Source organism: Lagopus leucura, unplaced genomic scaffold, assembly GCF_019238085.1.
Source record: "Lagopus leucura isolate 7727_CA_CO unplaced genomic scaffold, USGS_WTPT01 Super-Scaffold_100002, whole genome shotgun sequence".
In the NCBI taxonomy this organism is placed as follows: domain Eukaryota; kingdom Metazoa; phylum Chordata; class Aves; order Galliformes; family Phasianidae; genus Lagopus; species Lagopus leucura.
Genome location: NW_024962263.1, coordinates 6897344 through 6913138, shown reverse-complemented (window position 1 = coordinate 6913138; position 15795 = coordinate 6897344). Strand labels below are relative to the sequence as shown.

Sequence of the window (15795 nt, the reverse complement as noted above, 5' to 3'; positions counted from 1 at the left end):
TTTTTCTTCTATTATGAATGATGTATGTTGATTTGAATCTAATCAGTATTTCAGTATTACCTATATCTTATTCAAGTGGATGAGTAAAGACTTAGAATGGTGAGTTATTAGCAAAGAAAAGAACTATTCATAAATAGTATGTATTAGCTATATAAAACCAAACCAAATGCTGTTAAGTTAATCTAATATGAATGAGTACATTTATGATCACTTTGTGAAAGGGTGGGGAAGTTCATGCTATTTTTCTTTGAGGTTCCTTCAGTCTAAAAAGAAAACAAGAAAACTTTATGTATGGGCCTATGTGGGTGCAACTTAAATTACATTACAGTTAGGAAGTTCAAAGTTCAAAGCCAAAAGGTGTTTATCTATCTTAAAATGTGATGGCATGAATAAAACTTAATCTGTTAGGATGAAAATCACTGCAAGGAAAGATGGTAAAAGAGAGCAACTTGGACACTATTTGTGTAGAAGGGGGATGTTATGTTCTGACAAGCTGAGATTTGTAAGAAGGCAGTCAACTCTATAAATGGATAAATAAATAACAAGGGAAATTATATGAGTACAGAAAACAACCTTTTTGGACAGACAAAAATACTACCAATAATGGCAAGATTTGGGTTTTTTTAGGCATTTCAGACGACTGACTTTTGGTACAGAAATTTGTAAAACAACATGCATGCTATTCTAAGCTTAATTTTTGTGCATAAGGAGGACCTTGCAGAGCAGCTGACCAAAAAATAATATCCGAGGAGGAGTGATTATGAATGGATTTAGTTCTTCTCAAACTGCAAGATGGACAAAATAAATCTACAGGTCAGTATTTCTGAAGGGCCAACTTGTGGAAAATAGAAAAGTCAGTGAATGAAGATGAGTGGCCTGAGGAATTCAATTAACTGAATGCAGAAAAGAATGGATTTGCATTAATAATGGAAATAATCTGCACATGCTGGACGAGAGAAGAATTAACCAGTCTCTGGATGCACAAATGACTGAAGCAAGATACTAAGTACAGAACCTACAAAGAGTGAGAAAAGGCCTCGATTATCAAGGATAATTTGGTTCAGAGATTATAAAATAAAAAAGCAAGGGAATGAAGGATAAAGGCCTTGTTGGTCTGTATTACACAGAGAAGTAAAACTAAGCCATAGGGGTTTTTTTAGCTACTGGAACAATAAAGAACGCAAGAGATGAATTGAGGCCATGGTCATGAGCTGAAGTGTAAGTTAAGCATCCTTACATTGTTCTTGATGTATAACTTCATAGAGTCATAGGATGCCTTGTGTTGAAAGGGACTTCAAGGATCATCAGGTTCCAATCTCCTTGCCACAGACAGTTGCCAACCACTACATCAAACATCTGATCAGACTGCCTGGGGCCCCATCCAACCTGGCCTTAAACAGCACCAGGGATGGGGCATCCACAACCTCTCCAGGCACCCTGTTCCAGCTAACTCAGAGGTGAAGTTCAGAAGGGTTCTTCCAAATTCCTACATAGAGATAACACTATTTAAGACAGAACTGTGAATGCTGATAGATCACAAAACGAGAGTTTGAAAAATCCATACTTTTGGATTCCCATTTACACATTAGACTGAGTAGAACTTCTTTCTCCCCTCATAGTATGACGTAACAATTGGTTTTGTGCCTAATTTTTCACTTCTTTTCTGCTGATGCTCTAGCTTTCCACATTGTTTTTATTACCCCTTACTTACTGTAGGACATTGGAAACACTCAGTGGTCAGTGTACTCGTATTGACTGGTGATACCACATCCCCTGAGATTATCCAGCCCCATAGGCTTTTAGTTGTACAGGGGGAAAAGCACTGATATTTCTTACCTTTGAAAATAAGTCTTAATCAAAGGATTGTGCTAACACAGGTTTTGAATTTTTACAAGCCCAATTTCAGAAGACTTCTGCAACAGATACTTCCTTCTTTCTCCAGCAGCATTAAAAATGGGTTTCTGAGTTCAGTGTTTCCAAACATGCAGTATTTCTTTCCATGCATCCTATCAAAGTATTAGAAGATCTTCTTCTAATTAAGAATGCATTAGTTCAGTTTATCACCACCTCAATTCTTTCAGTATTTGAAATGTGACACTTCGTTGCTACTTCCTTCTTTTTAGCAAGCTGGCTGTGTAACCAAGCAGAAGCACTTTTTAATATGGAACTGACTCTTTCATTAGACCTCCATATCCACTGAAGTCTAGTAAGTGGAAATGGACCAGAGGGATTTTTCTCAACAGCTTGTGCTGCTCAGCCAAAAGATTGCCACAGAATAAATCAACGGAGATTCTTTCAGTTATAATGGATGATAGTAATGAAGACTGAGTGTCAAAAATGTATGGAGATTGTGAGTAAATTTATCAGACTAGACCAGAACACAAACTTGCACACATTTTTCTGCAGATAGAAATGGGATATTTTGGAGCAGCAGATAAACATTATCTCAGAACTTGGAGCAATCCTTTTGGCATTCTTGGGATTATGTACTGATACAGCAATCATCAGATAGATTCTGCAGCTGAGGCAAACATTTTGAAGGAAGCAAGTGCTTCAGAAGATTTTCTATTCTGCTAAAGGCTGGAGGAGATGGCTGTGACTTTGGGCTCTAATGCCCAGACTGCCTGCATGCCATTCTCCTCCTCAGTTTCCCAAACAGTAAATTGTGGAAGAAGCTGTCTTAATCCTCTACCTAAGGTATGCTTTATAGTTGCCTCAGCTGGTTACTATGACTGGAACTGAAGAATTCTGATATGTCAGCCCAGTTCCATTCCTGTTGAAATCTGTGTCTGACTACAGGGAGTGGCCTCTCCATCAGCGTCACAGTAACAGCATAGACAGACCTCTTCACAGTTCAGCTTGCAGAAATTAATGGAGAAATCATTTGTCCTTAAGATGTCTCTTTCTTATTTTAAACATTTTATTTAATCTAAGTTGCCCATCACGCTGGTATCCAAGCACTAATGAATACAAATATTACTTATGTAACAACAGTTTGGCAGCCTACAAGAGGAAGACAAGCACGTGCATTCAGATCTCATTATGAGTAAATTCAATTTTTGGAAAAAAAATAGTAAAATAAAATAGAAATAAGAGAAACAAGAGATTTCTTTATGAAATTCAGTCAATAAAATTAATCTATTGACCTGATAATATAAATTGGCAGGTGTGATTATATTTAGTAACGTATTTCCTCAGTCATAGCACTAAAAAGCATAATGCAAACATCAGAATTCACTGAACTTCTATACTTGGAGAATACTACACATCTGCATATATATACACTCAGGCATTAACAGTGATAATTTGCAAATCAAAATACAGATATATGTACATTTTGGATTTTGACAATACCCACAATGACTTTGTTCTGAAACAAAATATTAAAGAGGACATTGGGAAAGAGAGTGAGGATTTAGTTAGTGGCCCAGAGTTTTAATCACAGGTTCTACAGCAATCATTTGGGGTCCTTTTGGTCTAGCAAAAGACACAATGACTGTTGGCAAATAGCAACTACAGATGGAACTTTAGCCTTATGGGCTAATACCCAATCTTTCTCTGAAGGGAACAATACTGCCAGAGAAGGAGAAAGAGTTCATCTTCTACATTCTGCTTTCAAGAGCCTCTACAAAGTGAAGTGGGGAAGTGGCTGGTGGCTTAAATGGAGAAGCAAGAAATGGAAAAAGAATGGTGTTTAGATTAAGTATGGGGCTGCCATAGAAACTACCCAGGCCAGCTGAAGAGATACTATTTGTTCTGTATGGTTAATTGGCTGATATAGATTCCTTTTTAGAATTGAGCCAAATGCTGAAGATAGTGACAGTTCTCCAAGCAACGCACTTGATACGAGAAAAGAAAAGAAAGAAAAAAAACTATCACCTTTTCTTACTGGTATATGCAGAAAACAGGGTTGAAATTGTGGTCAAAATTGAAGTCAGTGGGAAATTTGCCATTGATTTTGATGGAGCCAGACTGCACCCCAGATGTTTTCTTTTCTATTTTCAGTGACAGATAAATTTGGCTACCACTAATCAGCTGTCCTGTATTTTTATAGTGTTTTTCAGTCTCCATAGCTATGTCTATATTAGGTAATTTTTGCTAAAATTTCTCAGCATTGCTTCTGCCTGTCCAGTACCAATCTAAGGTTAGAACAGGGCTGGTTTTTCTAGTTGTTTATATCTACTGGTGTCTTAAACACTGTCGTTTAACTGTGCACAGTGCTAGCCAATGTTATTTATTTGTTGTTTCAGAGAAACATCTGTATCTAAGTTCACTAATTTTACCTTTCAGATAGCTTGACTGTGATTTAAAATACTCAGAGCTCTTAGAGCTCTAACTTCCAGTGAAGCTAATGACCTAAGACAGATAGTAATTGTTTGGCACAAACCTTTATTCACCTGTCATCTTAGTTGTCTGTATGACATGAACTGTGTAGATGCAGGGGAGCAAAGGAGTACTTAAAGCCACATCAACTTCTTTTACATAAATTACAAAAACATTGCCTTAGAGAAAGAATACACAGTCTCTTTTGCACTATAAAATTTGCTCCAGTGTTCTAGAATTTATGCTCTACCAGTTCTGAGTGATGTGAACAGGGCTTATTGATCTTACAAGACTGTTAATTTTAAAACCCAAAGAATGTCACTAAAATGCCAGCTTTGTTAAATAATTCTTCATTAATTTGCATAGCAGAAGTAGTCAATTAGTTTCTTCGTCTGTCATTTCAAACAGATAAATATTTGGCTGGAGGGCCAGTAAGACTACTAACTACTGCTGAGCAAAAAAGTTGTATATTCTTCCAAAACATCTCTAATATCCCCCCAACCACTAGAGAAGAAGAGCAATACCAGACCAAATCTGCACTAGTTGATGCTTTCTAAAGCTCAGACTGCTTTTTTGACTTCCAGATTCTTCAGTTCCATGAATCTCCTTGCAAATAGCCAAAAGTATCTCCTGACCTCTGCTCCTTTCCACTTTTATAGGAAAGTTCTGAAAACAAATGTAGAGTACTGATGATTGGAGATTCAAGAAGATTCAGTATAGAAAAGTACTGAGAATTGTGTGCAAGAATTAATCCAGACATCACCGGAGTTGTGATCTCCTTACAGACTAGAGAGTTTTTTTTTTGTTTGTTTGTTTGCTTTCAATACCTTTATTTTGAAGATTTTCAAGAATTCAAGTTTGCCACTAGCATTGCAATCTGCTATCTTCTGCAAGGAGCCAGTTACCTGCTAAAGAGTTCAAATCTACCTCATTGCATAGTGTACAGTTCAGGATCTGCATTTAAAGGACTCCCCAGCAGTGGACGTAAAAGACGGTACTGGCACATTGCAACCCATGATCTTCCAGTCTCTGGGGCTTATCTGAACATTCCCAACATTGATTCTCAGCTGTGAAGAACTTGTGTTGACACATTCTGCCTTTATAATACATAAATACTGATCATCATTGAAAATAACCAAACAACTACAACAAAAAAAAAAAAAAAACAAAACCAGATGATAAAAACATCCAGATATTTTAAGAACAAATATAAAAACATCATAACAAATGGATTCTTTACGCTATAGAGGAGACATCACTACAGTCCATACTAGGCCAGCATTGCTGATTTGAGATTTTAATAACTAAAGACAGTCATAGTATATTTCATGAGATATAGAATATGTGAAGCAGCAGCCAGTGATCAGTTGGTTTTGACCTGCCTTCAAGTTGCTTCCAGAATTCTTGAGTTGAAAGGCTAACACTATTTCTCTATTTCTGAGAATGACTACTCAGAAAATGATGCAATTTTCCAAGGAGAATCAATTAATTAATGATATTATGAGAATATTCTTTATATCACATCAAAGCATGTGGCATCCCAAAATTGCAATTTTCTTTTTAATCAGGGAGGGCAGAGAGAAAGCACCCCAACCTGCACACACATTTACAGAAGTTAACCACAATCTTTGAAGACACAGCTCTTGTAGCTTCACATCCAGACTACCCTGCAAAAGCAAGCTTGTTTCTCAAAGACAGATGGGAAAGAAAAACCAACTCATTCCAGGACTTGATTAAAGAACAGAAATCATGGTACATTCAAGTCTCACAGACTCCCAAAGCTTCTAGTTTCTGCTATTACTTGGAGCTGCACTCTGTATCTCAGAAAACGTGTATTACTTCCTGAAATCAATAGAAACCACATAGTGTGTACCAAATAGATGAATTCCAAAATTGACTATTATCAGGGTCGGTCATTTTTTAAAATTCAGGTTCCTTTTTTTTCCTGTTGAAGTCCAAGTTCAGAATTCTTGTAGGACCTCACTGCGTGTGTTGAGGAGAAACCTCATTTCCCCAAGTAAAGGTAATTCTACATTTTCTGTAAGGGACAGAAACCATAAAGCAGCCCATCTGACAACAGCTGAGGTCCCAGCAATCTGCAGGCCTCTTTGCCACTAAGGTTTTCTGCTAAGGCCAAACTGGAACTGGATTTGGAAAGGGGTGCAAAGAAGAACAAAAAAGTCTCCTACAGGTACATCAACCCTAAAAAAGTTGAAGAAGGTGTACCTTCCCTAGTGAGCAATACAGGCAGTCTGGTAACAATGGACAAGGAGAACGCTGAGGTACTCAGCAACTTTTTGCCTCAATTTTCACTGGCAACTGCTCTTCACACATCCCTTGAGCAGATGGGCGGCAGAAAGTGGGACTGGGGGAGCAATGTCCCTCCCACTGTAAGTGAAGATCAAGTGAGCGACCACCTGAGGAACCTCAACATTCATAAGTTCACAGGTCCCGACAGAATGCATCCCCGGGTGCTAGGGAATTGGCTGATGTAGTCGCCAAGTCAATCTCAGCAATATTTGATTGCTGATTTGATTGAACTGTCAGCCTCACCTCTGTGCCAGGGAAAATCATGAAACAGATACAGTCTCCTGGAAGCTATGCTAAAACACACTGAAGAAAGGGAGATGATAAGAGACAACCAGCATGGCTTCACGAAGGGCAAGTCCTCCCTGACCAACTTTGAGGGTACTGGTGGATGGCAAGCTAGACATGTGCCAGCTATGTGCCCTTGCAGCCCAGAAAGCCAACCATATCCTTGGCTGCATCAAAAGAATCATGGCCAGCAGGTTGTGGGAGGTGATCCTGCCCTTCTACTCTGTGTTGGTGAAGCCCCATCTGGAGTACAGCATCCAGGCATGGAGTCCTCAGTACAGGAGGGACATGGACCTGTTGGAGTGCATCCAAAGGAGGGCCACAAAAAAAATCCAAGGGTTGGAACACCTTCCCTATAAGGACAGGCTGGGAGAGCTGAGGCTGTTCAGACTGGAGAAGAGAAGGCTCTGGGAGACCCAAGAGCAGCCTTCCAATATCTAAAGTGGGGCTATAAGGAAAGAAGGAGATAAACTCCTTAGAAGGGTGAAGATAGGACAAGGGGAAATGGTCTTTGATAGCTCAAGGGGAAATGGTTTCAAAGTAAATGAGACAAGATTTAGACTGGATGTAAGAAATGTATGATAAGGGTAGTGAAGCACTGGAACAGGTTGCCCAGAGAGGCAGTGGATGCCCTGTCTCTGAAGACATTCAAGATCAGGCTGGACGGGGATCAAAGCAACCTGATGTAGCTGTAGGTGTCCCGATTGCAGGGGAGCTGGACTGGATGATCTTTGACCTTTAAACACCACTTCCAACTCAAATGATTCTGTGACATCAAAAGTCCAGGTAACTTGGAGGCTGGATCTCAAGCTCTCTGAAAGGAAAGATGCATGTTGATGTGATTGAAAAGTAAGCCTGCAAAAAGGTTGTTCTTTGAACAGAGTATGTATTGAAGCAACAAAAAAGCATTTCAGCCTTAAAGATCTCCCTCAAGTTTCCAAATCAATCTTTCATTGCTCTGAGCTCTGGAATAAAACACAGTTAAATACCTGAGACAAAAAAAAAGCAAATAACTGAACTGTTTTGCAATTCAGATTAATTATAGAAATACATCAACTTATGGATGTCAAGAGACTAATGGAAGTGAGCAGTGGCAGTGACATGTTTTAATCTCCTCTAATGGACTCTTTAACATTCAGAAATCCTGCTACATGGATCATACAAATCAAACTGGATAAAGAGGCAATACAGATTTGTAGCCATATTCTATCTCATCATTCCTGACAGTATTCCCAGCTTATTAAAAACAACACTGAAACTGCACATTGGTTTCCCTTGTGGCTTAATTTTCATTATTCACTGAACTCCTTTTTGCTAGAAACTATCTGAAGAGCCAGATTCTGAGCTCATTGTTTGGTTTTTTTTGCTGACTGCGATGAACAGCCTTCTCACTTTCCAGTCCTAGCAGTTCTATACACTCAAAACATTTGCAACCACCAACTCACAAAATAAAAGCGGGGCAGGGATGGGGAGGCAGGATGAGTGAGAAGAGCGTATATGTGCTTTTTAGAAAGAATGAGACTGAACATTACAAAAGGCTTGCTCATAGCCTGTAGCAACAAATGACGTTAATCGAGCACAGGAGATAAGTGTCACAGTATGGTACCCAAAGAAGAAAAAAAAAAAAGTTAAAAAAACTCAAACATCGATGGATGCATATTCTGCAGCTTGAAATAAATGAGCTTACATAGCGTTACAGCTTCAATTTGAAGTTGTAGTTCCTCCTACAGCAATAAGAACCACGAGCATTGGTGTCAATAAAGGAAGAGTTTTCAGTCACAAGAAGTTCATCCTGATGATGAAAGCAGGAATTGTCTCTCTGCTTCTCTGTCTCAGTTTTCCTGATGGATCAATATGGTCTGATTTGTGAGTGGCTCACTGCAAATTACTCTTGTGAGAAGCCCAGACCTCACTTTTCAGAGGTGGAGTAACTAAAGATGACTGTCACCTACGTCCTCGTAAGCCCGGATTGCTTTGAATCAGAACAGAAAAAGACTGAAATCTGAAATCTTATCAAGGCTTCTGACAACTCCCTCATGGGCCTTGGGCCTCTGCCATCTCCATGTCTCAAGTCCTCCCCAGTAATCTTCTCTGTGGTTTCCTCTAAGATCTGTCCTGCCCCATGACTTTGCAACAGGCTCACCGAGAAGCAGTCACACTGTGTTTGCAGCTGTGAGTGCAGCTGGTCCGCACACAAAAACTACCTGTCATTTGGCTAACTAATTTAGTCACGTAACTTCATTACCTTATGGCTTTTGGTTAAATTGCTGCAATGTTCTTCAACTTGTGGGGCACTTCTGCCTCTAGGTCTGCAGTCTACTTGTAACGAGTCCATAGAAAACCACCAAGAAGAACAGTTTTCATGTCAGCAGATTCAAATTTGCTCTTAAAGGGCTTCAATGAAAACATTTTAGAGGATAATAAAATTAGCATGAGCTAGAGCATATAATCAGTTTTGACTTAGAGACTTAAAACGGCTGGACAAACATGATGGAGTTTTAATTTCATTTCCCATTCTTCTAAGACTTCCCACACAAATCTTCCTGATACCGTTTTTCAGGCATCCTTTTGAAATCAGTCTTATTTTACTGGATAACCACACACAGACATAATTTCTGCTTTAAGGATATTAGACTCTAATCCAAGAAATGTCCTCTGATCAACTCCACTATGAAACAAACATATTTGAATTTAGTTGGGAACTACTCCATATGCAAAGAAGCAAGCTCCATGAAAACAGGCTATGGAAACTGTTTGACAGCATTGAGTGTTAATATTTTCTTATGTTTCTGACTGAGGGAATACTGTATGGAACATCTTCATTGTATAGAAGGCAGAATCTTCATTGTATATTCCAACCAATACTACCCTGTATTTGCAGGTGCATGTTTCTCATGGCAGCAATACACTAATTGCCCAGTACTGACCACCATGTCATGTATTTTTCAGTACGGTCTGTTAGACTCTCTACCTTGTCTTTTTAAGTAAGAGAAAAAGCAGGTTGCATTTAGTACAATGACATTATTGAGAAACTGTGAGCTCGATCCAGTTTTCATCAAAATTAACAGAAAACCTCCCAGTCTCTCAGGGATTGTTGGTTTGGACAATCCAGGCCAGGTTATTCATGTTTCAGAGCCATTCTTCTTGCCAACCAGGTGTCTTACAGTTAGACAAGTGTAACCGTGCCTTCACCTGACCCAGTAAATCCTGCTTATTTTGTAAGCCAGATCCAACCCTTAGTCTAGAAATGAAGTCATCCCTTGGAGCAGCTGTAAAGCACCTAAAAGTGGTAATTGCTCTGGATTAGCCACTTGGCTTCATTGTGTATATTGTGTCATATTTAAGCAAACATTTTTCATAGCTTATATTATGAACTATCTTGTTGGACACGTTCAGGGTGAGAAATATGACTGCAATATCATTAAAAATCAACTCTAATATTGCTACGTTCCCAAGGCTGTTTTTTCATCGCAGATTATTTGTTTTGGTTCTTTCTGTTTGTTTTTGATTTTAGTGGATGGCAGTACTGTTTTCTATGCTTAGTTTCTTTCTTTCAGCTGTTTTGTTGGTGTACAAAAATACTTGTCTTTATTTATTTATTTTTTTTAATTCTGTTTTTTCCATTCCTGTGGTAGCTACTTGGTTTGGTGTTTATTTCATCCACCAGAAAATACCTCGCATAGAAATGCAAAGGCAGCGTGACAGCAAGCTTCTTTTTGGGCATGTTGACATCATCCTCTTCTCTGAGCTCTAATTCAACTTTCAACACAATGCCTAAAACCGCACAGCCTCTGGGCACAAAAGAACAACACGAGAGTACACTTGTGCATTCTGTTGCCCTGTAAGCAAATTGCTTGTTAATGAGGAATCAGCCAGATAATGGGTTTGATAGTCTGTGCTTTGATTAGGTAATATGAAGTGCAGAAGTGTTTTTTGGTGTACCAGAGACAGCACATCCTGTTCAAAGTTCAAGGCTATGAAAGTCATTGAGTAACTCATCAACATCACGCGCAAGAAAAGACAAGCTGTGGCTATTTCACGTGTAGTAACTACTTTTTGGATGAAATGAGAAAGCGATGATTTTTTAACTTTGTTGACAGTCCAGACTGGAACTGCACTTTTCCAAGAGCAAGTATAAAGACAACTCATGAAATGTACCTCATTAAAGATAGCTCTTGCCTTCAGATGCCTGACTGTATTTACACGGAATGTGCCTGGAAAGAGTAGAGGCGTTCACACAATAGATAAAGAAAAGAGAACCTCTGCAAATATAAGCAAATAAAATTTCTGTAATGTGAACGCTGCCTCCCCTGCTCACAATAGTAGATCAGTGCATGCACACAGAGAGCCTCTGCAGATGGGATAACATGCTGGAAATTGCTGTTCCCCAGCTATTTGTTTGTGTATCACACATGTAAATGAGTCGTATCTTAACTGTCCCAGGAAGGAGCAAGCCAACCAACAAACTTTTTATTGCTGGGCACTCCGATGTATGCTCCACAATGTTACTGGTTGTCTGTCTGAGCTCTGCAGGTCAGCAGCTGGAAGTTGATGATAGAGAGGAGGAAAAAGATATAAATATTTCTGTAGTTTTCCTTTCCAGGCTAAATAGCTTGGATGAGAGAAGCAGAAACATAACTGAATCCCCTAGACAATATTTTCTCTGAAGTGGTGGGGTTGGGAGGTTAGGAGATTTTTACAAATATAAAATAATTAAAATAGGAAGTATTAGTCGATTTGTTTGACAGGAAGGCTGTAATTCTCCTCTGTTCTGTATCACATAAAATATCATGCTATGCACATTTTATGTTATCAGTCCTTTTCCTGTAGAACTAGTACATTCTCTTCTTATCACTATGTCCCATCCAGTACATTGTTCAAATTCAAGCCGAAGTATCTTATCACTTGCAATATCACATAAACAAAAACAACGTGAAGAAGTTCATCACAAAAAATCTGCTCGTGGCCTTCTAAGATCCTGCTTGCTCTGCTGTGACATGACAGAGCCCATCAGACATGAATGCCCAGCTTCCTCACTGGGATACGATCTGAAGACAGGCTGTGTCTCCCACAGGCAGCTCTCCATCATCCTCAGCACGTTTTCTGTAGTGGTGGATGCGTCTGGGCAAATACTGATAGGACTACATTTTGTGATCTAGCAGTCAGCCAGTGCTGTCTATCTGCTGGATATAAGAACACTGTCTATACTGCAGACCCACAATCTATCCTCTACTGCTTTTGAATTCCCTCATTTTGACAGAAGAATGGTCCAATGTTGGCACATATGGTCAATCAGCTTCAGGGTGGCTGTTCTAAACTGTAATAGCTGGTGACAGCTTTCAAGACACGGGTATGTCAGGCTAAGGACAGCTGGCTGGCAGCAGTCCTGGCCATATTCACTCTTCCACTGACTTCACACGATCTGTAGTTATGACATGGACAGAATACAAGTTCTTCATTAATTCTATGTCTAGGTACAGCTTTATAAATTATATGCCCGTAGGGCACTTTGCATGCCACAGAAGTACCCGTATAATCACCAGGTCTTTCTGCTGTAGTGACAGGACAGCCAAAGGATCTCATCCTAGCCATTTACAGAGGTAATTTTGTTTTAAACAGACTATGTAAAAAACCTAACTATTCTCTCTGTCTTTTTAAGTGGTTAGTTTCCGTACTGCGGTTGACCTCAGAGATTCAGCATTGCTTACACTGTAATCTGAATGAGAAATAAGTTGCTTTCAAGATTGAGTCTAAGCAGAACGCTTTTTTTGATACAATAATCTTTGTGAAATCCACTGTGCTGCATGGAGCCAGGAGCTAGCTGCTAGTTCTCTTTTTTTTGTTTGCTTTCAATAGACTGTTTCAGCATGCTGAAAGAATAGGAGTTGGGCTCCCCAACGGATATTAGTTATGGCTGTGTTCTTCCTTTCACCAGAAACACAAACCACACAATTCTTACAGCAATCAGCACAAAACACATCATGTTAAATCCTTTATTTCTGTAGCATAATATAAAGTCTCCCTTTCTCTCATATTACCATTCTGGTGAGTCAGGTATGTGAGGTTTTCTAGGCAACAGGTGTTTTCTGAAATAAAATACAATCTTCCCTTCAGCTAATTATGTGGCAGAGACAGCAGCTGCAAGTATAATGCTGAGGACACATAATAACACACCCAGAAGAAAAATACTCCTTGTTCCACTTGTTAAGGTAAAGCACAGATGTTGCTGCTGTGATAAGTATGAGCATAAGGCAACCACAGTCTGCTTCATCCTGTATATTCAGAATCTAAGATTTCAGCATATTTAATAGGCTGCAATCAGAATCACCAGTTTCTTTATGTAAAGGGAAGTTGTTTATGTCTAATCTAATAGTCCTAACATACACTCTGTGCCACAGTTTGCATTACACTATCATCAACAATATGCTGCAGACTATCCACAGACTTGAGAGATAAATTATAAACATTTTTGTATATGGACTCAGTGATAAGTGTCAAATATGTAAATTAATATGCTTACTGATTTAAACATTCACAGACACCATAAATTAAAAAAATAATAATATTACAAAAACTTCCAGTCCTTTAGAAAGTTACATGCAGACGTTTTTATTGCTTAGTGTTGGGGTGCAGTACTGTGGCTATTGCTATCTACCAGGTTTAGACTGTTGAGAAATCAACTGCAAAATAATGGTGCCTTATGATCTTTATGGCCAAAGGTAGAACAGATCCTTTCCAGGGATCAATTCCCTGCTCAATTAGAGGTATACTTCTTTTGCTCAGCTTGGTATTTTTTCCCTTATTTATTTTAAGAGCTAAGTACATATACAGTATCTTATAAGATACTGTATAACTGTTAAGGTGAAGAGGCTTTCAAGTTAAATTGAAGCCTGGCATTTTCTGAAAACATCAGGATCCTCAAGAGTCATTTCATCTCCTACTCCCTCTAGTATTTTAGGCCTAACTAGGTCAGAATCTCTACCCTGCTAACGAGAACATATCATATCACAGAAAAAGCACAGACAGAAGAATCCCAGAGCTCTTGCTCTGCGAACAGACTGTTACTTTGGCTGCCTTGCAAAGTATTTATTATGTCCTTTCAATCCCAGTTTCCTGTAGAACTACACGCTTTTCTGGCTACAGGGGTTTTTTTATGTGGAGCAGCAGCTGCAAGGAATTGGGGAACGATTAACACATGTGGAGAAAGGCCTGCTTGCGTGGATCTACTAGATAAAGTCAGTAGCTTCATGCTCCTCCAGACCAGGCTTAAAGTGACCGTATCTCTTCTGCATGTGATTTCTTGGCAAGACATGTATAGATAAGCTGTTGTGAACTGCAGTAAAATGAGCCCATTTTTTTCATTCTATCACTAACAAATTTAGAGAAGACAGTATTTAAAAAAAAAAGTAACGAAACAAACAAACTCTGATCACAAAGTTACAAACTGGTTTCATCATGAAAATACCATTTCACTTTCTTGCTATGACATACATGGTAAGAAAGAGACACTTTAATGTCTGATGGACCCATCTTTTAGTTTTCTATGTTGTTCCAAATGAAAGAGATATGAGTAAAAGAAGAGAGTCAAAGCTACATTAAGTGGTATGATGATGTAGATGCTTAGCAGACACGTCCATGAGCTGTTGCCACTGCTCTGATCCACCTTTCTTCCTGTTGTTTCTCAGTTGCTGACACTTGTTCTTAATTATGTTTGTTCCTGTCCTGCAAAGTGCTTAGCAGCCAACAGGACAATTCAACTTGCTTGCACCTGAGAATATTTAGAGGTTTTGTGTATTATGGTGTTCGATCTTGGGTGTTATAGAAAAGTCTCTTCTCACGAATGCAAAAACCCTTCCCCAACCAAATGCCCCCAGTGTGTTATGCCAGTATTATCAAGAACAAATAATTCAGAGAACTGCCATTAAAATTCTCCTCTACTCAGCCATCAAAGCTGATCACACAGCTTCCAAAATGTGTACGTTTATAGTATGGGCAGAAAATTTGAGTAATACTCACATGTGTCTTCACATCACCTTCAAGAATCTTGCTGTACCTGAGAAACTCAGCAACGCTTCCATTCAGCAGCCTATCAAAGGCCTCCACGTATGGAGCTATGCCTACAGAAGAAGAGCATTCCATTATAATGGGTCCATAAAGTAAACAAAGTATAGGACTTCCCTGTGTAGCACATGGAGGGGAAATAGTAAAGAAGTGGGGAAATAGCAAAGAAATAACTTAATTTCTGCTGTATTCATTGATTTGTGAAATCTGTGAAAAAGGATGCATTATATATATTTTTTTAGTTTCTAAAAAGGAAAAATACTGCTCCTGGTAAAACTTGTCAAGGAGCACAAAGAGATTTTACTTTGCATACTGTGGGATGCGTCTTTTGTATTAAAAAAACAGGTGCTAAAGTAAACATCTCTCAGCCTTTCAAAAGCATAATGGTGCAACAAGGATGGTTGTCTTAACAAAATTCTATTACTGTACAAAAAAACCAAATATTACTCCCTAAAAAGAATCTGCGCTGTCCTGAACAACTGTTTTTATGCTATCCACCCATTCCTGAAGATTTCTGTATTGTTTGGTGGCCATTAATAACAAGTAATTAAATTTCCAGCATTTAGAATTTACTGACAGTCAGTTTAGCCATTGCAATCTCCTTATTTTGTTGTGTGACCGTACAAAACAGGCACTGGAGAAAGAAGGCTCAAACAAATCTTCTAGATGACAACATCCCTCGGGCTATTTACGTGGTATATATTCTGCCAGAAAAACAGAACTATTGTGTTTTATATAGTATAAAGAGCTGTTTTCTGATGGACAATCAGAAGACCAAGGTGGGACTCAGCTTCTTACATAACTGGCTTTCTAAAT

The 15795-nt window shown here is 38.8% G+C and overlaps 1 protein-coding gene across 4 annotated transcripts in view; it reads right to left on the bottom strand.

Moving 5' to 3' along the window:
* The window catches only part of CAP2 (cyclase associated actin cytoskeleton regulatory protein 2), a 65519-nt gene that overhangs the window by 35549 nt on the left and 14175 nt on the right, over positions 1 to 15795 (bottom strand). For all 4 annotated transcript variants that reach the window (XM_042868890.1, XM_042868893.1, XM_042868892.1 and 1 more), the window contains exon 3: positions 14935 to 15035. In XM_042868890.1, the coding sequence (XP_042724824.1) occupies positions 14935 to 15035 (101 nt within the window). The remainder of the gene's footprint in view (positions 1 to 14934; positions 15036 to 15795) is intronic.